This window comes from Hypomesus transpacificus, chromosome 15 (genome assembly GCF_021917145.1).
Source record: "Hypomesus transpacificus isolate Combined female chromosome 15, fHypTra1, whole genome shotgun sequence".
NCBI lineage: Eukaryota > Metazoa > Chordata > Actinopteri > Osmeriformes > Osmeridae > Hypomesus > Hypomesus transpacificus.
In genome coordinates this window covers 5,021,657-5,042,949 of record NC_061074.1, presented here as the reverse complement: position 1 = coordinate 5,042,949, position 21,293 = coordinate 5,021,657, and the positions used below count along the sequence as shown (strand labels likewise).

At 42.3% G+C, this 21,293-nt stretch overlaps 4 protein-coding genes across 10 annotated transcripts; 1 reads left to right on the top strand and 3 right to left on the bottom strand.

Annotated features, from left to right (window-relative positions):
* Positions 1-52: 52 nt before the first annotated feature.
* On the bottom strand, positions 53-3,508 carry tekt1 (tektin 1). Of its 3 annotated transcripts, none has more exons than XM_047035747.1 (8): positions 3,384-3,508; positions 2,621-2,859; positions 2,333-2,498; positions 1,986-2,114; positions 1,536-1,682; positions 1,183-1,408; positions 743-939; positions 53-340 (listed from the first exon to the last, which is right to left on the bottom strand). In XM_047035747.1, exons 2-8 carry the CDS (start codon positions 2,808-2,810, stop codon positions 181-183), a joined length of 1,215 nt encoding a protein of 404 aa, XP_046891703.1. In that variant the 5' UTR covers positions 2,811-2,859; positions 3,384-3,508; the 3' UTR covers positions 53-180. The 3 variants fall into 3 exon arrangements, with proteins under 3 accessions (XP_046891703.1, XP_046891702.1, XP_046891701.1); XM_047035746.1 differs by having other exon boundaries at positions 2,621-2,864; positions 3,384-3,450; XM_047035745.1 differs by having other exon boundaries at positions 2,621-3,508.
* Positions 3,509-3,634: 126 nt separating this feature from the next.
* On the bottom strand, positions 3,635-11,418 carry inpp5ka (inositol polyphosphate-5-phosphatase Ka). Of its 5 annotated transcripts, none has more exons than XR_006957176.1 (14): positions 9,703-9,959; positions 9,080-9,184; positions 8,766-8,874; positions 8,474-8,590; positions 8,075-8,250; positions 7,743-7,854; positions 7,387-7,496; positions 7,220-7,246; positions 6,342-6,582; positions 6,078-6,215; positions 5,703-5,786; positions 5,460-5,564; positions 4,941-5,081; positions 3,635-3,999 (listed from the first exon to the last, which is right to left on the bottom strand). XR_006957176.1 is itself a non-coding variant. In XM_047035743.1 (14 exons), exons 2-14 carry the CDS (start codon positions 10,956-10,958, stop codon positions 5,001-5,003), a joined length of 1,479 nt encoding a protein of 492 aa, XP_046891699.1. In that variant the 5' UTR covers positions 10,959-10,969; positions 11,294-11,418; the 3' UTR covers positions 3,641-5,000. The 5 variants fall into 5 exon arrangements, 4 of the variants coding, with proteins under 4 accessions (XP_046891697.1, XP_046891698.1, XP_046891699.1 ...); XM_047035743.1 differs by lacking the exon at positions 9,703-9,959 and adding exons at positions 10,885-10,969; positions 11,294-11,418 and having other exon boundaries at positions 3,641-5,081; XM_047035741.1 differs by having other exon boundaries at positions 3,635-5,081.
* A 321-nt stretch (positions 11,419-11,739) lies between these two features.
* pitpnaa (phosphatidylinositol transfer protein, alpha a) lies at positions 11,740-17,711 on the bottom strand. Its single transcript, XM_047035327.1, has 11 exons — positions 17,571-17,711; positions 16,623-16,653; positions 15,310-15,455; positions 14,963-15,054; positions 14,760-14,767; positions 14,020-14,094; positions 13,715-13,798; positions 13,520-13,597; positions 13,273-13,383; positions 12,638-12,760; positions 11,740-12,500 (listed from the first exon to the last, which is right to left on the bottom strand). Exons 1-11 carry the CDS (start codon positions 17,585-17,587, stop codon positions 12,453-12,455), a joined length of 813 nt encoding a protein of 270 aa, XP_046891283.1. The 5' UTR covers positions 17,588-17,711; the 3' UTR covers positions 11,740-12,452.
* A 1,194-nt stretch (positions 17,712-18,905) lies between these two features.
* On the top strand, positions 18,906-20,407 carry LOC124477505 (stress-associated endoplasmic reticulum protein 1). The gene is made up of 3 exons (XM_047035328.1): positions 18,906-18,991; positions 19,189-19,264; positions 19,716-20,407. The coding sequence occupies exons 1-3, from the start codon at positions 18,908-18,910 to the stop codon at positions 19,754-19,756; spliced, it is 201 nt and encodes a 66-aa protein (XP_046891284.1). The 5' UTR covers positions 18,906-18,907; the 3' UTR covers positions 19,757-20,407.
* The last annotated feature ends 886 nt before the right edge of the window (positions 20,408-21,293 follow it).

Here is a 21,293-nt window from a genome sequence, read left to right as displayed (position 1 = left end):
TATTAAAGTTACAGCAAACCCCAAAAATGCAAAAAAGCATTAGCGGAGCCTCTTTTTAATGGTATATTCATATCTCATTGTTTATTGATGAATAAAGACACTGGAAGATCTGGGATCGAACCCCCTCACACCCCAGTGGTACAACAGAGTCCCAGACAATATTTCAGGAACCCTGGCTGCTCAGAAACTGTGTATTGCCACAGGCTGGCGCAGCTGGGTGCAGATGACCTCGTCAATGTAGAGAGAGTGGGACTTCACCTGGACCTCTTCTTCCAGGTTTAGCTGGCTGCGGATCAGGGCCTTCAGCTCCATCTCCGACAGGGCTTGTGCCTGGCGTAACCTGGGAGCAGGAGATCAGGTGAGTGGGGTTAGAGGGACAACGTTACCCATCAGACACAAATCTGAAATTTACCTAACCATCTTAAGCAGAAAGTGAAAAGAATGGTTTCTAATGGCAAATCATTCAAGATCTTTAAGAGGGGCACCAATCCAGTTGTATCTGTGTGAGACCCACAATGTGGATTGATAACCAACCATGGGAGGTGTACTCTCGCTACAGGCAGCTCATCCTATCAGAGCTCAACTACTTTGCCGTCTCCTACCCCATGCTGTGACCTCTGACCTCTCAGACATTTTGTATTCAGTAGCCAATCCCCAGCCAAGGAAAAGATGATTCGGGAAGCAGATACTTCATTTCACGTGCATATGCTTGATAAACAACACTCGGGGTAAATTGGCTGACCTGTCGATGTGAGCCATGAGCTCCTGGACCTCTTCCAGCAGACGGACCTGGACCGCGTCGTGGCACAGTTCCCAGCTGGGCCTCTGGCAGCGGGCCATGAGACGGGTCTGGGCCATCTTCAGGGGGGCCTCCTTGTCAGTGATGGCCACATGCAGGGCCTCCAGGTTCTTCTCCTGGCTGGAGATCTCTGACAGCACCTGCCAGGGGGAATTTAATCAAATACAATTATTTTAACACAATACCATTCAATACAATACAATGCAAGAACAGAATATCCATAGAATATCCATCTGATAGCAGCCACAGCCTCTTTTGTTCTATAATAGAGCATCCATCAAGATACAATCAACAGCTAACTGCTTCTCTTCTGTAATAGTTTTACACGATAAACAAATAGTCACAGGATACTGTACAAGTAACAGAAAGTAGAGCAGTGTGACCTTGGCCAGATGGTCCTCCAGCTGCCTCTTGGTGGTCTTGCTCTCCTGGACCTGCTGCCGCAGGGCCGTGCTGGTGATGTGATGCTGCCTGCTTATGTCCGCAGCTGTCTGCTCCAGCAGGCTGTCCACCAGGGCCCTCAGTGACATGGAGTTGTTCTTCTCATGCTCTGCCTTGGTGATGTTGATGTTGGAGAAGTTCTCCCACTCCTCTGGGGTCACTGTGTTGCTGGAGGAGACACAAGGTTAGAGTTACACTGTCTATTCTGTTCAATTTATAGAAAGATTTATAGAAAGAAGATAAAGGACAGAGGAGGAAGAAGCTTTTCGAGCATGCATGAAAATCTCGTTTATACCATGGTACTGTGATCCCCGTTTCCTTGGGAGTGTCTTCCAGGCTAGAGGAGTTGTTGGTGAGGATGGAGCAGAAGTTGTCAATTCTCTCAGCCTGGTACTTGTTTATCAGGTCCTTCTCAAGGTGGTACTTAGCAGAGCGGTTCAGTCTGGAAACCAGAAAAACACACGTGCTCATGGGTCTCCTCTAGCCCCTCCTTTTCTCATCAAATACAATTGTATTAATAAAGCCCTTTTTACAAGTAACATCACAGAAGGCTTCACATATGCCCATGGAACTTCACCTAAACCATCCTAAAATCTTCAAAAACAAGGAGAAAGTTGCAGGAAAACTCAAAAGAGGAAAAATGGAAGAAACCTTGGGAGAAGAAAATCAGTGAAGGATCCCCACCTCACCCCTCCTCTCTATCTTGTCTGCTCATTGGTCTAATCTAGTCACTACCCTCTACTACCTTATCTGCTCATTGGTCTGTTCAATGGTGCGCTTCAGCAGAGCCTCCACACCCTCGATGACTTCCCTCTCCTTCATCAGCTCACGCTCCACCTCGTCATGCACCAGGTCGATCGCCACACGCTTCTGTCTGTTGACACACAAACACAGGACGGAAACGGTAAAGCCTCTGTCTGACCTGTATGTCTGTACCATCCAGTTTTCAGTTGGGGATGAACTGCACACACTGTGGCTTGGGGAGAACAAATCTTAAAAACATACACCCTTTATCCTGATAATGCTGGTAATGTAGTAGCTTTAACTACGTCTGACTGAATGTCTGGTTTACTGAAAGGTCTGACCCGTAACCTCTCTTCCAGGCAGAGCAGAGTGACCCTAAGGGGCTCAGCACAGCTTTCCAGGGCTTTCTCCACACGGTTCTTGAAGATGATCAGAACCTCGATCTCCTGCACTATCTCCTCCAGCTTCTGGTCCAGCTCCTGCCTCCAGAATTTGATGTCATGGATTCTCTGGTCTGGACACACACAGGAACACAAGGGAGGAACATATGGCTGTGGTGAGTATTTGGAAACAACATTTTGAACTGTGTAATGATTCTTGACCATGCCATGGGTCCCATAAGGCTACAAGTCTTACCTAGTCTCTGATTGGCATCCCGCTGCATGCGTTTGGCTGCGTTGTCACTTTCCTCCATCAGTCTCTTGCTCTCTGCTATCAGCCGCTCTGAGCGTGCCCGCTCAGCCTCTGCACTCACATACTGCAGCTGGTTGGCTAACCTCCACTCAGCGGGCATGAACTTCAGTGGAGGTCCCATCAGTCGAGACATCCTCCACTGTTGGTCAGTCAGAGTCTAGGCTTGTAGTTGTTGATTAAAGCTGCACTAGGAAATAATATAAAATACATTCTAATATGAGAAACAGTACCCCTAATTACTGTCTGAACTTCTACACTTTGACGAGTTTAATTAAGAGTTTTTTCACAAAATAAGCCAAGAAGGAAAGGCCGCCTTGCAAGGCTAGAACCGGATTGCTGAAACAAGGCTGGAAAGAAGTGGGCATTCCACACACAAAAACGTCATTCTGTTGGTACTGATCGGTACTGATGATAGGTAGTATAGCTATCATAAGTGAGGTTATACTGTTTTACACTTTCTTTGTGAATTAAATGGTTAGTCTACGCTACCCTCAAGACTTTAGAAGGCTAATCCAAATTGTAGGCTACGAAATATGGGATACTGTACTTGGCTGATATAGACTATAACAGTACAGTACCGTTAGCCTACAGAAATGTATCAAACTAGTTTTTAGCTAGATGGCTGATAACAGTAGCATTTCAAAAGTAAAAAAACAAACAATAAGGCCACAAAATGTGTTATCAACCAAAACCGTGCTGTACCAACCTTTCTTATACGCTGGTACCGTTTCGTCTGTTGTAACATAAAAAAGTTGCTACTCATCGATGACGTCTCTCGGTATCTAAACAAACGGTTGCTACAGCAACACAACACATCTTTCAACTGGGCCGAGACAAGTGCTCATATTGGAAACGCGACAGCCTTGAGATCTCGAGTATACTCGTTGTGTTGTTTGCTTTCTTAAAACTATAAATTAGTTATTTTGTTACAGTACGTTTATTTGCATACATTCACATACATTACTTAGACAATAGACCACTCCTATAACGTATTAAAAAATAGAATACAGATAAAGTGACAACAAGTAGCAGTAATCTTTACAGTAAAATATAGCTAGAAACATTTCCTGCAAGCCTAAAGAAAATACAGATCTGATTAAACTGAAACAGATCAAAGTGAAGTGCCTTCATCATTGTATGCATATCTACTTGAATGTGCAGAACAAGCAAACCTACCTACATCCTGTATATATTCAATCCAAAAATACATAATCAAATGCAAGTAAGCTCTACACCAAGACATTGAGCATCAATGTATATTTCTTTAAGGCACTTGCTGAATCTTCTTATCCTCTGTTTACTCAACATCCAGTCTTATAGGCCTACAGTACATGGAAAACAGTCATATCAATAACTTTTCAATATATAGGACATGGTGAATACAAACATTAACAATTTGTGCAATATATTTATCTCTCTCTCTCTCATATATATATTTTTCTACTGTTATATGCAAACCAAACAACCAAATGGCCAAAATGGAATGGAAGCATTAATTAGAAGATAACTGGCAGCAGACTAACCCCAGGAAACAGATGACCTGGTACTAAAATATTTTTACGTTGCATTACTAACATTATGACATGATTAAAAAAAGATTGATTTTCCAAGTCGGTCTGCAAGGTCTCGGAATCCAATTGGACAATTACTTTAAATCTGTGCACTGAACTCTTTTAAAAAAAAAATTATAAATAGAGAACATTTACTTGAGAATAAATTTAAAACTGACCAGAAAAAAACTATGGTAAACAGTCTTGTATCATCGGTGTCATTGGAGAAGAAGATAAATATTGTATAACTATAGTCATGGTTCTATAAAAAGGAAGGGGCACTGACCATGTAGCTAGAAATCAGACCAGTAATTGACAATATCTGAAATCTGTACTCAGTGCAGATTCACTTAAATCTGCCTGGAGTGCAGGTATGTGGGGACTATTTTAAGGTTTTGGTTGTGCGAGCTCAACAGAGTGCTGATATATTAGAAAAGGATTATTAGAAAGGATCTGAACCAGGTTATTTAGTGATGTCTCAGCAGCAATAGAGCGAACGGTCCAGAAGAAAAGTGAGGAGAGAGAAAAGAAGACAAGATGACTGAGAGCAAAATCCCATACTGTTACAAAAAAAGGAAAGAGAAGCAAAAAGAATAAATAGTGGAGAGAAGGTAGAAGCGGAAATGTAACAGTACTGACTGCCTTTAAGGCCATTTCTGGTCCTGCAAGCTCTGCATTTGAATCATCATCACACATTCTCACTCAAAACGTGCCTTCCATCTCATTCCGTATGGTAATAGATGAGCACTTCATCAACCCAACAGTGCTTTAAATTAACTGTCTGTTAGCTTGTCTAGCCAGTTGATGTTGTCTGGAGCCATGCCCATCTCGACAGTTACTTTAGACTCGTTCACCTAAAGAAAAAACAAAGAGCAACAAGAAAGGCCCCCATTACGATGGAAGAGGACAACACTGCAGAATGTAGATGGTACTGTAGTCAATATGACAGTATTTAAGACCCGGTTTCTAGGTATGTTTGTCTCAACAAACACGCCGATGTGTACATTTACATGTAGTCATTTAGCAGACGCTCTTATCCAGGGCGACTTACAGTAAGTGCAGGGACATTCCCCCGAGGCAAGTAGGGTGAAGTGCCTTCCTTGCCCAAGGACACAACGTCATTTAGCACAGTGGGGAATCGATCTGGCAACCTTCTGATTACTAGCCCGACTCCCTCACCACTCAGCCATCTGACTCCACATACATTCGTATGTATATACACCAACACTGACCTTAAAGGGGGGGCTGATGCCAATGATGCACTGCAGAGTGCTGCTGTAGTAGCAGAGGACACACTCTCCTCCCCTCACCGGGATCTCTTCCTTACTCACATACACCTGGAGGAGTGCAGGGAAAACAGGGTCAATACATGCACCTCTACTGAAGACATGCACACGCACACACCAATACACACGCCTCTACTCAAGTTCAAATGTGAACGTGGATACACACAGAAAGACAGACAAAGGCAGTACCTGTATGACCTCATCATTAAAGGAGACCTGGTCATCTTTCACCCAGGTGTAGGTAAGGTAATCTGACAGGCATGTGAATCCCACCTGGAACACAAAAACAATATATCCCTTACCCCACTGGAGCAAAAACCCATGCTTGGAGGACCAGGGAGGGAGTCAGGTGGCTGAGCAGTTAGGGAATCGGGCTAGTAATCAAAGTTTGCCGGTTCGATTCCCGGCTGTGCAAAATGACGTTGTGTCCTTGGGCAAGGCACTTCACCCTACTTGCCTCGGGGGAATGTCCCTGTACTTACTGTAAGTCGCTCTGGATAAGCGCGTCTGCTAAATGACTAAATGTAAATGTTTGGCTTTCATGGGCGGGCCCCATTATCTGACCTCGTACAGGCCAATCCAGTCCCAGGTGCTAGAGGGGAAGGGCTGCTGGGGGCTGTAAACTGCCATGGCGTCCATGTCAGCGCTCCAATCCCCCTCAGCATACACACGCACCAGGGGAGTCTCATACATTTTCTTCAACTAGAGAGGAGCGAGAGATCAAGAGAGAAGAAAAAACAGTCTGAGATGAAAGACTTTAACTTATGACGTGCCATTCATGGGAAACCAGTAGACACATGAAGCCAAGGAATGGGAACCGTGCCTCACCTCCATGGTAAAAAGGCCTATGACAGGTTTGTGGTCGCTGATGCGGTACTCCATGTTGCTGACGTACGAGTCTAGCTTGACTTTCAGAGGAAACTCCTCCTCTTCCTCTGCTTTCACTGAAACGGCCAGCTTCTCGTCCAATCCTGAGTCCTCCTCCTCGTCTTCCCGGTCGCTGGGCAGGGCTTTGGGCTTCATGCGCCACAGGATTCTGTCTGTCCAGGCAGGCTTACGTTTCTTCCCGCTGGAGAGTGACGGGGTGGGACAGAGGGAATGATGGATGGAGGCAGGGAGGACAAGGGTGGGGGAGAGAAGGAGAGAGATAAAAGCAACTTAGCACATTACACAAATTTAGAAAGTTTGCCTTTGTGGACATTTCAAAGCATATCAAAAATACTGATGTGGCCAGCGTGAACAGGTACAATTAGGGTGTCATATACCAACCAGCTGCATCTAATGAGTGTTAGCCATGCAAAAGCTAATGTCGGTCTCCAGCCAACAGACTTCTCAGGGTTGGTTGTGTTCTAGAGGCCACTATTCTTGGAGGCTAGACAGGCCATTCCACAACTTTTTGCAAAGACAATCTGTTACTGGTCTTGCAAATGTCTTTGTGGGTTGGCCAAGCTTACTCTTTAGAGGTATTACTGCATCTTACAGTTAAGATAGGACATGAGAAGGGAAGAGACAGCTGTGTGAGTATTGTAAGTCACAGGTGCTTCCAACTTGTAATTGCCAAAACAATTAACCTTTTTCAAGGACATTTTGTTTTAGAAATCTTTTTTTTAGTAGCCTAGCTCCGCTGCAGGAAAATACCATAACTCATACTGGGGTCAGGGAGGTTAGAACGAGGAAGGGGAAGAGGTGGTGCTTTGAAATCTTACTCAAGAGCAAACCATGTCCTGTAGGGCCTGTGAAGTTGAGAGAGAGCAGAGTTTGAACATATGAGAGAATGTGTGTGTGTGTGGGGGGGGGGGGGGGGGAGGGGGGGGGAGGTTCCAGAGAGAAGGAACAAATGAAAGCAAAAAAAAAGGTGTGTATTACAAGTCACCTGCTGTCATAATTGTCAGAGAGCCTGTCAAACTTGAATGTGGGCTGGAAATCTAGAGGTCCTTCCTCAAACTCCTGGAGCAGTGGCTCCTTCTTCTTCATCATGGTCAGCTGACCAAACGCCACACACAGACCCACAGGTTAGCGGAACAATGTGAGCAACACAAACATAAAGCAACAATCAAATACACACTAGTGGGGGAAAGAAGCTTAATCAAGGGAGCAAATGGAAAAACTGATTAAAAGGGGGGGAAAAGATCACTGTCATATGATGTGTGTGTGTGTGTGTGTGTGTGTGTGTGTGTGTGTGTGTGTGTGTGTGTGTGTGTGTGTGTGTGTGTGTGTGTGAGGTCTGACCTGGTCTTTGCTCCACAACAGGTTAAAACTTTGACTGTTTATGCAGGAGCGTAAGAAGTGCATGCCGTGATCCTGGATACGGAAGTTGAGATCCCCCAACCAGAAAACCAACCTGAGAGAAGGAGAGATGGAGGTAGAAAAGGTGAGGGAAAGAGGAGGAAAACATGAGAAAGAGAGACAGAGAGAGAGAGGTTGCAAGAATAAGAGAGAGTACACGGACATCCTAATATCCTCAGTCAACCTTCCTGAAACAGTAGCAGTGTCTACAGAGAACCATGCAGTCATTATGCAACCCAGCAACTTCCCTTTGTTCTTAATTGCGTTGTACCGACTTGTGATCGAGGATGCAAGGCGTCTTCTTGGCGTGGAAAGTCTGTCTGTCCAGAATGTACTCAAACTCGTCAACGCGTTCCGTGGCATACTGCATATGAGCGGCCAAGTGGCAGTTCAGGAAGCAGATCATGTGACCATAAAAGGACAGGCGGATGGAAACGCCCCCTTTGTTCCCCTGTGAGATTGAGGGTGGTATTGGAAGTGTAGTCTGAGTCAATGAAGAGTCAAGAGTGCTGTGTCAAACTGAAAATATCAATCTAGACAATGATTTAAATGACTGAACACAAGTATCTCATATCTAATGAGCAATGCCTATTTTCTAATAGCAAAACAGAATTTTCTCACATGCATTTTACATATAAGTGTATGTGTGTGTACAGTATATGTATGTGTCTTACCCAGTAGCCAAAGATTCCAGTGCGTGTGTATGTAGCCTGGATGTCTCTTATGAAGGGAATGTGAATCAGCTTAGAAAAGAACAGCAATAAGAGGCCCTGCATTCTAATGGACGACACCTGCAACCCAAATACACACAATCACACAGGTAAGTGTTCAAGTTAAACCACCACACCACTGTCCTTTCCATCCCTCTCCTGTCCACTAACTACACACAGGTGCCATTGCTTGACAGGATTGTTGGTGGAGATGAACTAGGTCACGTGACCGGGCCCGGTGTAAATTCTCCTATACCTTCATATAGCCTCGTCCTCCTAAGGTAGACATGAACAGGTGGCTCCAGGAGTCGTCAAATGCCAAGTCTGAGACGAACCTGTGAGGAGCAGCGTATACCTCCTGGAGACTGGGACAGGAAATACACGGTAAGACACCCAGCCATCCTATGTTCATAGGTCAAACAGGGTTCAGGCTATTCAGGTGTTGGCGCCGCCGGCGGTGCATAAAGTGGAACACACGTAAAAAGATAGTTCTAGCGTCTACCAATCTAAACACGAAAAGATCTGGTATCTGCCTAGCCAATCACAGATATGGTGGAGGTGTCTTCCTACCCAATGACATAGAGGTCTGGTGTCTTGGGGGAGTTAAGGTGAAGCAGGGAGGTGACATCTTCAGGAGGGTCAGCAGAGGCAACATTCCACGTGACCATGTGCAGTCTAGAGGAAAGATGACAAAGAGGAATAGTGACATGCTAAACTTTGATGAGTCACATGGAACTGTTGAAGGCAAACTTTACAATCAATCAGAAAAAACATTTAACAGCCTTATTCATGTAATTTTTCCATGAAAAAACTGAATCACTTCTTTGTCTGGTACAGAATAACCATGACCACCATCAATGTCTCTAAGCTTGAATGACAAAATTAGACGTTTGCGTTATTAGACTCAAATCCAGAAACATTCGCATACACAAACAAAACTCTGACCCTCTCCCTTGACTCAATAGCCCAAGCCTTGTCTATTTCTAATACAGATAGACATCAGTTGATATGATGGCTACATTTGTGATGATGAGTCTATGAAAATCAGTCTTGTGTTTCTCAATTGACAGAATAAGGTCACTAGCTCAGACAACAACAATCAGGAGGAAGCACAAACAGAATGACAGAAGCAGATCAAAAGAGAATGGAGTAAAGCTGGGTCTTCAGGAGAAACCTCTTCACTCGACCTCCACCTGAAAGGGTCTCTCTTGATGCGACCAGCCTTCTTCCCGCAGATTAAAAAGGCATTGTCCAAGGTTCGGGCCACCTGATCGTGTAGCTTGTCGCCGGGGTCCAGGTCATCCACACAAGTCATTAGCTGGGTAAGGCGCTGGCGCAGCAGCAGGCGGCTGCCCGTGGATTGAGTGTCAGCGCTGGCCATGCTGTCAGAACGAACGCGCCCCATGGTACCAAACAGATGCCGGATCTCATCCATTGTGGCTCAAGCTACTGGAGCTTGACTCAATAACTGGGAAGATTCACAACTGGGTCCAGATGGGCAGAGTGTTCCTTATTTTGGGTTCTCCAATAGTGAAGTGTACAGAAGCTAGTTTCTTATAAATAAGAATGGCTCCTTCTTTTGCAGTTTAATCCTCAATTAAAATAGTATATACTCAGTAATGTACCTCCTTTTGAAGTTACAGGAGTTAAGTATATGATAACTTGATTTCTGAGACATAAATAGATTCTAGTGGTCTCCTGGTTCTGTCCAGTCCCAGTGGCTGAAGGTGGAGTGAGGAAAGGTAAGTCCCAGTCAGGGTTTTGGAAGAGGACCTTGGGTGGGCTAAATGGAGTTATGTGTAATCTGTCTCTGAGAGGGTCCACGTGAGAACAGTGCGAAAAACGTATGAACCCTTTTACTAGGAAACAGCCCGATGAACCTGTAATCACTTTACTCAACTTTATTTCGACATCAAAAAATCCGAGGAGAAAAACTTGGAATGCCAAGACAATCCCATAAACTTGAAGTCTCTCACTCGGTAGACACGGATCTAAGGGGTGGTTGTTGCACGATAAAGGTGTAGGCTAAACTTTCCTCTGGTGAAGAAAGAGTTCCCACGTATTGGCTAATAAGAATGGGAATGTGTTGGGCAACTTAATCACCATCATTTCAGTCTTGTTAAGCCCTAAGCTTTGTATTACAGGCAACCAGACTGAAAAATAGAACTCAACGTGTTTTTCTGATATTCTAGTTTATACATTGGTCTTCCAATAAGATTTAGTACAAGTACTAAATCTTAGTCAAGACAACTTACTACGACTACTGCATAGTCCTACTCTATGCAGTAGTTGCTTAACCTTCCAGTTTAACCACAGGTTGTCTTGTAGACTTGACTAGCAAATGCAATTCATGAACATTACGTGAGCAGTCTAACCTAAAGGAGTCCAGACAGCAGTCCTTCCCCGGGCTGACTGTTCTCTGGACGTTGGACTGGCCATTACTTTCCATCTTCTTACCAGCTGCAAAATAACACACCCACAATGGAGTTAGAATGAAAAGTTCTGAGAAAGAATTAACTAGATTTGCTTAAGCCAGCTTATGTTAGCAATAGGAACCTTGTACGGTGTGAGCTTGACACATTCAACTCTTTTAGCGCTTCAAGTGACACTAACGTAAATAAGCATTTCCTGCTGGGTTCCTGTAGTGAAGTTGGCACTCACAGAGCAGCTAAACTGAACTAGCTAGCTCTAGCTATTAATCTATGGATAATTAACTAGCGGTAAGGTAATATCAAGTTAACTAGCTGACTAGTGACAAAATTACGACATAATCGTGTGTATTACCGCACTTAGATGAGTGTTAATTCCCCTGTTTGACTTGCATGCGGACCAAACCAGGGATGTTTTCTACTACGATACGAAATGGTAGTGAAAATGGTCTGCTGTTATAATTTGTTTACCTCCTCTCTTCTTCAGGGGTAATGGGTCATCCTGTTGAACGATAGCGCCCTCCTGGTAATGTATGGAGAAATGCTTTTATTTCTGAGAACCTTTTGCATGTTGAGATCTCAACATGATCTGCAAACGACCTCTCTGTCTGTGACCCTAATAGTGTCACACAATATCACTTATAAACTCTATTCTGAAAAAGTGAGGCGGCTTGCATTAATGTATGGTTTTCTATTGCATGGTTTGAACAGATGTAGCCTACTTTAGTTGGAATTTTAAACCCTTCCTTTGGAGTGTGGTGAAACAGTAAAACTAAACCAAGAAAGACAAATCACAAGAGGTTAACTGTATAAACATCGTTTTTTTAATTGAATAATAACATTTCTTGTCAAAGTCATTGCACTGTATCTCAGTAAAACACAGACAATGAATTAAACAAAACAGGCCAACCTGTGAGTAAACACAGACTTTTAAGGATATGTTTCCTATTTTGTACTTAACTTACTTTTTGTTTCCCCACGTCCCAAATCATATAGCATTAGCACATGTGCCAGAATAGCAGAAAAAGGCTGATTGTATTTCAGACTGTGATAGAGAATTTTATTATGTCTATGTCACTTACAGTGGCACTTAGCTAGCGGGCATTTAGTTACCATCACTGAGGACAATGCTCCATAACCATGTGAATAATAAAGAGAGGAGAGTGACACACGCAAAATATCTAAGAGAGCAGTAACTAGAAGTTAGTCAACATTGATAACAACTTTGGTTGTGTAAACATATGGTGAATTGCAGACAATACTAATCATAACAACACATAACTCCAAAACAAAGTTATTCCCAAATTTAAAAAAAAATATTGTGTGACATGTTAGTGACATGGTGAAATCTTGTCAGGTTATCGGCCAGAAGGAGTTTGTACCAATTGTACACCACTGGATCAACAGGATTGTGTTGAGAGGAGTGGAGGTTGGATTAGGGATTCAGCTAAATGTTCGGGCCTTGTTGCTCTCCTGGGCCAGTGGTCAAGAACACAATGGGGGTCCCAGCAGCTTCAGTCCTCCGCTACAGCCATGCCTTTGATTGGGTCTTTCACCCTCATCTGAAACACACATGCACACTTCAGTATTCATGAAATCCTTCAGCCATTAGTTGCCGTAACAGAGCAATGTTTTATAGCTAACATCTGTTATCATGACAAAACTGTAAGATGGAATACACAACTATTCTGTACAGTACCTCATCTAGCTCTTTCTGGGTCTCCTCCTCCATCCGTCGAATATCATCCATGGTTAGCTCGATCCATTTATCTATCCAGCAAAACAGCTCTCTGTGGAAGTTTGTAAACAACCGCTTCTCTTGCTGAAAATCATATGAAGCAGAAGTTAGCCAACGAGGAAATATCAAGTCCAGGCAATAAAACCCTACAGTAGTGCATTTTCTATCCCTGATCTAAACACTGGAGGACAGTAAACAGTACTTGGCGCCTAGAGTTTATAAACTCAGTCAGGGAGGTCACAGGAATGTAATGAGTCATGTTATTCAAGACACTTCTGTGCAGCCTTCTTCCTCACAGCCAGGGAGGTTTTCATGTAACCACTGAATGGTCACACTAGTGTCATCGTGGACTTTGCCACCCCACAGTTACATTGCACCTCAATCTTCCTAGGGGAGGGGCATTCATTAAAGAAGAAGCAGAACACTGGTGTCATAAAAGTCATAAAATCGTAAAAATATAACATAACTAGCATAACTAACATAACATACGCTACAGTCCATTATGTTTGCTATTCTAGTTAAGACTATTCTAAGCCACAATAAAAATACTTATTGATAAGTATTATATGCATCACTGCAGACATTTCTTGCCGTACCCTCTGAATCAAGCTTTCAATCCTGTTCTGTAGACCAAACCACTTGAACTTGACTGTAACCAGCTTGTAGGCACACATGTGGGGGCAGCTACTGTTGCTAGACAGTTCTTTCTACAGACAAACAGAATGACAAGTTAATAGCCTTCGGATTCCTGAAGAGACAAAAAAACATGAAATGGTTGTTTCTCTGGTCTGAGCATGTCACTGCGAACGGAATGGCAGGGGAGAATTATGGGAAATGCAGTACCTTCCAGTTAGGCCCCAGAGGACCCCTGCCTGTCTTGACTGACTTGAATGTGGCAGGGTCTTCCTCTGGCTTGTAGTCCTGTGAACACAAGAGAGTTAATGATTAGAATTGGGAACAGTCTACAGGTACTAATTAAGACATGACAAGAGCAGGACTATTACAAAATATAAACAAAGAGCACACTACTGCTCTTACCTTGGTCTCCACCTGGCTTTTGTCAGCAATGTCTATATGAATCACCTCCACATCCTTCCACATGTCTGCATCTAGTCCATGCACCTTCACGATACAGAAATATCGGCAAGAACACTTTGAGATGATATCAGAAGAGCTAGGAACACTGTCACACACCAATTCAGAGCCAAAGAGGAAATGACGACAGTGACTCACCGAATTGGATTTCATCCAAGGTCTCCCATGCAATCTCCAGTTTAAAAGCTAGCATATTTTAAACGAGTGGCTAAGCTACACTGTATTGAATGCATTAACAGATTACTCACATTTTCCCGCTCTCCCGTGTCAGGCTTGTGCCACGTCTCAATCTTAATCATGAAATTGTCCTTCATGAATTCATTCTGCAGAAGAATGAAGAAGGAGGACGGAGGAAAACAGGAATGTCAACACACATAGAAACTGTTTAACAAGATTACATGACATTGTCAGGACCCGGGTTACAGTTCATCAGCTAAGAGACAGTGTAATAACAGCCCCTTGGGATTCAAAAGACACACGCCACTCAAGCACACACACATGCACAGTTTCCCACACACTTGAGATGTGTGCCACTGTGTAAAGTCAACCCTGTCAGCGTCTCTCCTTTCTGAAAGGCAAGGTTACCTTCTCGTCTTTCATCATGCTGCCGATACTGAGTGTGTGCATTTGTGTCTGTGGGTTAATGTGTGTGTGTGTGTGTTTGTGTGTGTTGACCGTAATGTGCACATATGCCACCTACTGCACTGGAGAGTCCTACATGGAACTTGAACACAACCACATGACAACTGTGGCTACTGAAGTGGGCAATCACACTCAACAAGTAACAGGATCTTTGCTGTGGATGTATAATAGCCATAATGTTACAAGTACTTACTTTTATTTTATGACCAAGTTTTTTGCTGTCTTTTGTTTAAGTTTCCCTGTTTTTCTTTGTTTGTATCTATGCATCACTGTAGTAATACACATGGATTAGAAGAAAGTAGTAAAAAAAATTGACAGAGTAAACAAAACAATTAACAGTACTTACTGTGAGGACTACAGCGGAAGGAAAGGTGGACATGGAAGAGAAAAAGAGAAGATACAAAATGTTCAGGATGATACTTAATAAACAACAAGATATCGGCCATCCTGGAATACTGATAGATCTATAAAACAAAGTATATGTCTATGCATGTACACTGCATGTCAGTAAATTATTAAATGTGACTGTGTGTGTGTTGCAGGACTCACTTGTTCGACAGTACGGGTATGCATTCCAGGCCTTCTCATGGATGTTGAGAGCAGATGAGGGGGCAAGCAAGCGTACAAACTTTGGCACTTTACTGTTGAGAGATAGGAAAGGTGAAAATGTTACATCATTTTATGACTAGGGTAATATAATAATTGTAGAATAGTCAGGATTTAGTTTGTTAAGTTCAATGTTTTCTGGTGAGCCAGCAGAAAGACCAAAGTATAATGACCGTATGAGTTGTGTAAAATGATAATGCCATGCTATAAAGTAGTTAGGAATGACTTGTTTAGGTGGATTCTTCACTGTTACAGACACAAACATTTCCAGGATTGCAGTCCGCTCCTACCTCTGCAGATGGTAGATCTTGTGGGTGTACTGGCCTTTCTCTCCATCCTTCTCGTAGGGCTCATTGACGAGTACCTCCACCCCTTCTCCTCCTCCCGTTTCTTTCTTACTGGCCTCAGCCACAGAATACAGCTGACCCACCTGGTACTGAGTGTGGAAAGAAAAGAAGGAGGTAATTAGACATATTATAAGAAACATGCAAACTGTCCAAAAAATGAAGAAAAACATTATAAAAATGTAAACCCAGTCCAAATGATTGCCTAATTCTGTTATTGCACCACCAGCAAAGAAATCTTCAGAGAATTGCTTTGTTCATTCAGGCCGAAAGGGAAATATGTTGCTTGAGTGTAACAGTGAATCATGAAAGAGTTGATTATTTAGCATTTTCAATTTCAGTTTTCCATTTAAACTCCTGTGGCCCCTGTACACTGATTCTCAAACTCCTCTGGCGGACTATACGTTACTTCCCTTACTTGTTTCCTCCAGATTCTAGAACAGATCCTGAGTCTGCAAAAACTAGGAGTGTTAGCAAAGTCAGCAGGTATGAAGTTAGGCAGAGAGACGGAAAGAGGGACAGTCAGATAATCAGACACAAAGTCTGTCAAACTGAGAAACAAACAGACTGAGTGTAAAGACAGAGGAAGCTTTGAAACTGTCATGTCCTGTCAGTGTCATCTCATCCTAAGCATGGCTCATAGTTATACATTGAGTAGTCATTGGTGAGACACAGTAATTGAGGCAGCTCTCTCCAGCAGACCCATCCTATTTGAGAGGAGTGCCATTGGCCTTATTTAGGTGGCTGTGTACCGTATGTTGATACACGTTGAAAGTTTGGAATGTGACTAAACATGTTAAACCAGTGGGTCCTCTTATTGTGATTGAGGGGAATACATGGCACATAGGGCACCAGCCAAGTCTGCAGGTAGGCCCATTTAATTTAAAGTATATAAATCTCATGTATTCATAAAATTTCAACAAAGGGGATGGACGCCAAGATGTGATTTACAAGAGATACAGTACTATCGGCAAAATCAGGGAACAGAGCGATAGACAAACACAGAGTCTCATCTGAAACAGGAAATACAAGATAAGAACAAGGTGTAGGAAATACAAAACTAATGTCTGGGAGGACAAAGGGCTTCAAACTATATGTCCACCTGGTTCTTCCAGAAACAGTGTTCTGGGCCTGCTGTAAAGAAGCTGGGCTCATAACTACCCCTGACGTGTCTCAGAGGGGTAACTGTGGTCGCGGTTGGAATGGATGAGGTTATGACACAAAGATATGACATACTGCTAGCTGGGTCAAACACTCACCTCTTCCACTGATATAGGAAGGACGACTCGGCTAGAAGAAACAGATAAGACATGTTTATAGCCTCATCGCAACAGCACAATCAAACATACAAACACACAGTACTCACTGCTGTGGCTTAAAGCAAGCGTAGTAAAAAGGCATAGAGAACCACAGAAGACTGTTTCTGGCAGGGGGCAATTTGAATCATTGTGTGTGTGTGTGTGTGGGGGGGGGGCGTGCGTGTTTCTTATGACACTATACAATAGGCAATTAATAGGCATCTGTGCCCAGTTGAACAGTGTTTGAATATTTCATTATAACAGATCAGAGTGTAATGGGAGCCTCGCAAAGATGGACCAACAGGTGGAACAGCAGCAGCCCCAGTAGACTGCATGCTAGGAAAACTCTCAGTCATACTGATGCTTAAGTTGTTGGCTTTAGTAAATTAACAACTATTTTCACTTGTCTTGATACATTGTTCACTCTACACTTTATTGACTTATAGTGTAAGTTAAGAAATCGTCAAGGTATATGAATGGGGTAGACATTCTTTAAAAATGGCCTAGTGTTGATTCGTGTACTTTGTACTTAAAGCAGGTGACTTCATGTCTTCACGAGTGATGAGCACATGACAGCATATTATAATCAATTTTCCTTAAATCTATCATTCCCATGGCCGTTTGAACCTCTGGTCTGTGTTGTTGACTGTTCATTCATTCAATCGATCTTTCAACTTCATGCGATATTAGTCTACACATTGACATGCAGGTGTGTCTAGATTTGTGACAACGCCCATTTAGTTAAAGTTATGTTCTTAAGCTTCATTCAAAAGAGAAGGTTTCATTCTTGAACGGAAAATGGTGTAAACGATGACAGCATTTCTTTCTCGAAGTAATTGACATCAGTCAATAAAACTAATAATCATTATAAATATTCACAACGGGATTTAAATAATTACAAATACTTACAATTCCTGAATGAGCATGTTGGCTTTGCTGTCCGTAAAAATAGTTCTAGAACATTGGGATGAGTTGAACACTCAAAAAGCCTCCCAAGTTCACTACGGTCCTTCCGTCTCCCACCCGTCTCCGTGGATTTGGCGTTGAGGGATTGTCTCGAAAGGCACAACAAGTTAGGAAGTGTTGTGAAGTCACACCCACCATCACCATAGTGGGTGTTGCTGGTGTGGTGAGACGTCAGCTGGGCCTACCTGCAGAACCTGTTAGAGTGAAAAGAAACTAGCCTACCTGCTTTATCAAGTCGAAGCTGGCGCGAACCCTTCACAGTGCAATGTTTACTTTTCTGCTTCTGTGCGTCCCTATTTGTGCACACAGGGATGTTATAAACAGCTTGCTGTTGGGAAGTGCTGTAGTAGGCAACTGTGCGCTCTGTTGATGTAAGCTTTTGTTTTGATATTCTTTACTCAAATACAAGGGGAGGGATTGAATGTAAGGGAAAGGCAGCGGTGTGAGGAGAGTCGCTACGGTGCCATCAGGTGTGAGGTTGAGGGAAACATGCAGTCTCTCATTCAAACGGTCATTATTATTGGATGGGGTTGTAATATTATAATTTTTCGTTGTTCGGTACGCTGAGTTCATCAATGGGCATATGCTTACCAAGAAGTTACCGACTATCATAGAAGCACTGTTTCAGGGGGTAATACTGCCCTCTTCTGGGAGCATGCTGAAAATTGCCTTACAACTGACTATTTCCAAAAATAAAAATAATAATATGGGCTATTAAATACCAGAACTCTATATAAAGATGTACTTTGAAATAATACTCTACACGACTTTTTGCTTTTAATTTTACTTATAACAAAGGAGAGCCACCGATAAAAAATGGGAATAGATTGAGTCATGATTGTTCTGTGAAACAGTGTAGCTTTGAGCGTCATTAGAAAGCTGTGTTGAGCTTGTGGCTCATTTTCAACTTCAATTTTCTCTTGGCACCACACCGGATAAACCATCCGCCTGACGGAAATACGTAAAATCTATAAGGGCGAGTCAGTGCCACATCATCATAAAATATAGACATAATTTGTTTAAAGTTGCGGACAATAATCTGCAGCATGAGCAATTTTCCGTGTACAAATACGATTCATTGTGGAAAATGAGTTGTCTTAAAATATATATAGATATTTTTGGACGTCCCTGTTAGTGACACGACCACGGAATCATTTGTGGGTGGGGTCTAATTAATGTGTACGTAGACAAGTTAGGAAAAATAGACAGTCTCTAACTAGTTGCTAGACACAAGGAGCACCGAGAGATCTTCATCTGCAATAGCTATACAAGCTGAAAACATGGTAGCAAAACAGAAAATACGAATGGCAAACGAGAAGCACAGCAAAAACATTACACAGAGAGGTAATGTCGCCAAGTCATCGGTAAGTTTGCATCCCCATAGTATTATCGATTACCCATTGAGAGACGCCACAACTATAACTGTCAAGATGTAGGCCGTATCTAACTATAACTTTTTAGTCGTCATAAAAAACTAAAACCTGTGTAATCTACCATAGGAAGATTTTTTTGTTCTTAAGAGTAATTTGTTTATTTGTTACTCATGTACATCTTTCTGCAGAGAAATGCTGGGGATGACAAAGTGGCAGTGGGACCATGGCTTCTTGCCTTGTTCATTTTTGTTGTCTGCGGATCAGGTAGATCTACTCATAATATCTATATGATTCGCTTTTCTTCTGCATCGTGTATCTGTATCGCCCAAGTCATAATTGTTTAGAGAATAAATATATTATTGAAAGGCTACATCATGTAGCCTAATTGTAGCGATATGCTGGGACATCCTATCTCTTTAAAAGTGCTGTCGAAGGACAAAGTTCCCTGCAATCCACTTTGTTTGCCATTCACAAAAGTTTGATCTTTGCTCCCTCTGAATCAAGACAGTATATATTTTCCACTCAAAAGATAGTGGATTATTAATGTTTCCCATCAAATTAATTATTCTGAGACACCAAATATTGCTTGTACTTGGTGCAAAGTGGAAAATACTTGATTTGATTTACCCTCCTGTTTTCGTCCTTGATGTCCTGATCTGGTGTTCATGGAATCACACTGCTCACACTCACATTACTTGCTCTGTGTTTGTTTCAGCCATTTTCCAGATCATTCAAAGCATCCGTATGGGCATGTAAAGTGAAGACGACAACCCTTGTCCAAATTCCAACTACACATCCAGGGCTTTAATTGTCCCTCACAAGATAAAGGAGAAACAGCCATCATCTGTCCATTCCCTGTCTTCCTTTTCTTTGGCACTACCAAAACTGGATAAATATGCACCTTCTGTAAATGAGAGACAGCCATGTAGTTAATACCATTTGCATTCCATAAATGAACATCATGATTGACCTGAAGATATAGTGACCTTTTGAAGTGATCAAGGATGTTTTTTTTATTTTTTATTGTTGAATCTATATAAGATGCCTGTGGCGTCATTATATGGAGATATGTATTTGTGCAGTGGCAATTGTTGTCCATTGATGTGCCAACACCAAATTTAGGTCTATATTCCAAAACAAAGGACCGTACTTTTTTCATTCCCTAACCCAAAACTATATGCATGGCTGTAAAAAGCAAATATCTTGTTATAGAGCCTTGATATAATAGTGAATGCATACCGTGTCTGTATTTAAATTTGGACAACAGAAGGAATCTTTTGAATCAGAAGATTTGAAGGTAATGCAATGTCTTGCTGCACTATGTGTGGCATACACCTGTGAAATCAAATATTTCTGTCCGTCAATATATATATTAATAACAATAAAAGAAAAACTGAAATTTTAAAACATTTATGTTGTGATAGGAGGGTTTGAGAAATATCCAGCTTTCTTAATGTTTTACAAATCTATGGTTTGACCCACTGGCACTGGGTGGCAGCATTAGTCATTATTTGGACTGCTCCATATCGTCTCTTGTTAGAGGACGGTAAATCAGACTTGTAATTAGATCTCCAAGATATAGCTACGTAAAACCTGCTTGATTTACATTAGGATACATTGTACATATTTTAAGATGCAACCTGAGTTCTTTCGATACATTTACAAATTCTAATGAGAATGTATACAACCTCAAAGCTCGAAGCCCCCCAGTTGGATCTAGAACGCCCATTTGTCAGACTTCGGGTTTGTTAGCTCTACAGACCAGAGTAAAAACAACCTGTCAACTCACTGCTATATGGCGTCTTCGTCAGAATAAATGAACCAAATCTAAGGATTACAGCCCTGCTGACTTTGATGGAAACGCTATTAATCAAAAGAGTACTATACAAGCTTCAAGCAATTAGCTAACGTATAGTGCACTTACAAGTAGCCAACACCCAGGTAGCTATATACTCGTTTTTAGATAGCAAGTTAGCTAGCTAGCAACAACCAACTGCTAGTCGCTGACAGTGTCAATGCTAGCGTAAGAGTCGCCTACTTGCTAGAAAGTTAGCTAATTTTTCAATGCAATAGTTTGATAACTACGTGATCTCTCCTGATTTCCATTCACTGCAAGCTAGCGGGCAACGTACACTTTATAACGTAGCTGGCTAGCTACAGTAGATTACACTATTGTATAGGCTAGCTACAGTCTGTAACTTCAATGATTTTAATTGGTTAGTGATGGATTCCTAACGCCAGTTGTTATCGGTGTAACTTGCTGTGTACATTTATTGCTAGATAATACAAAATA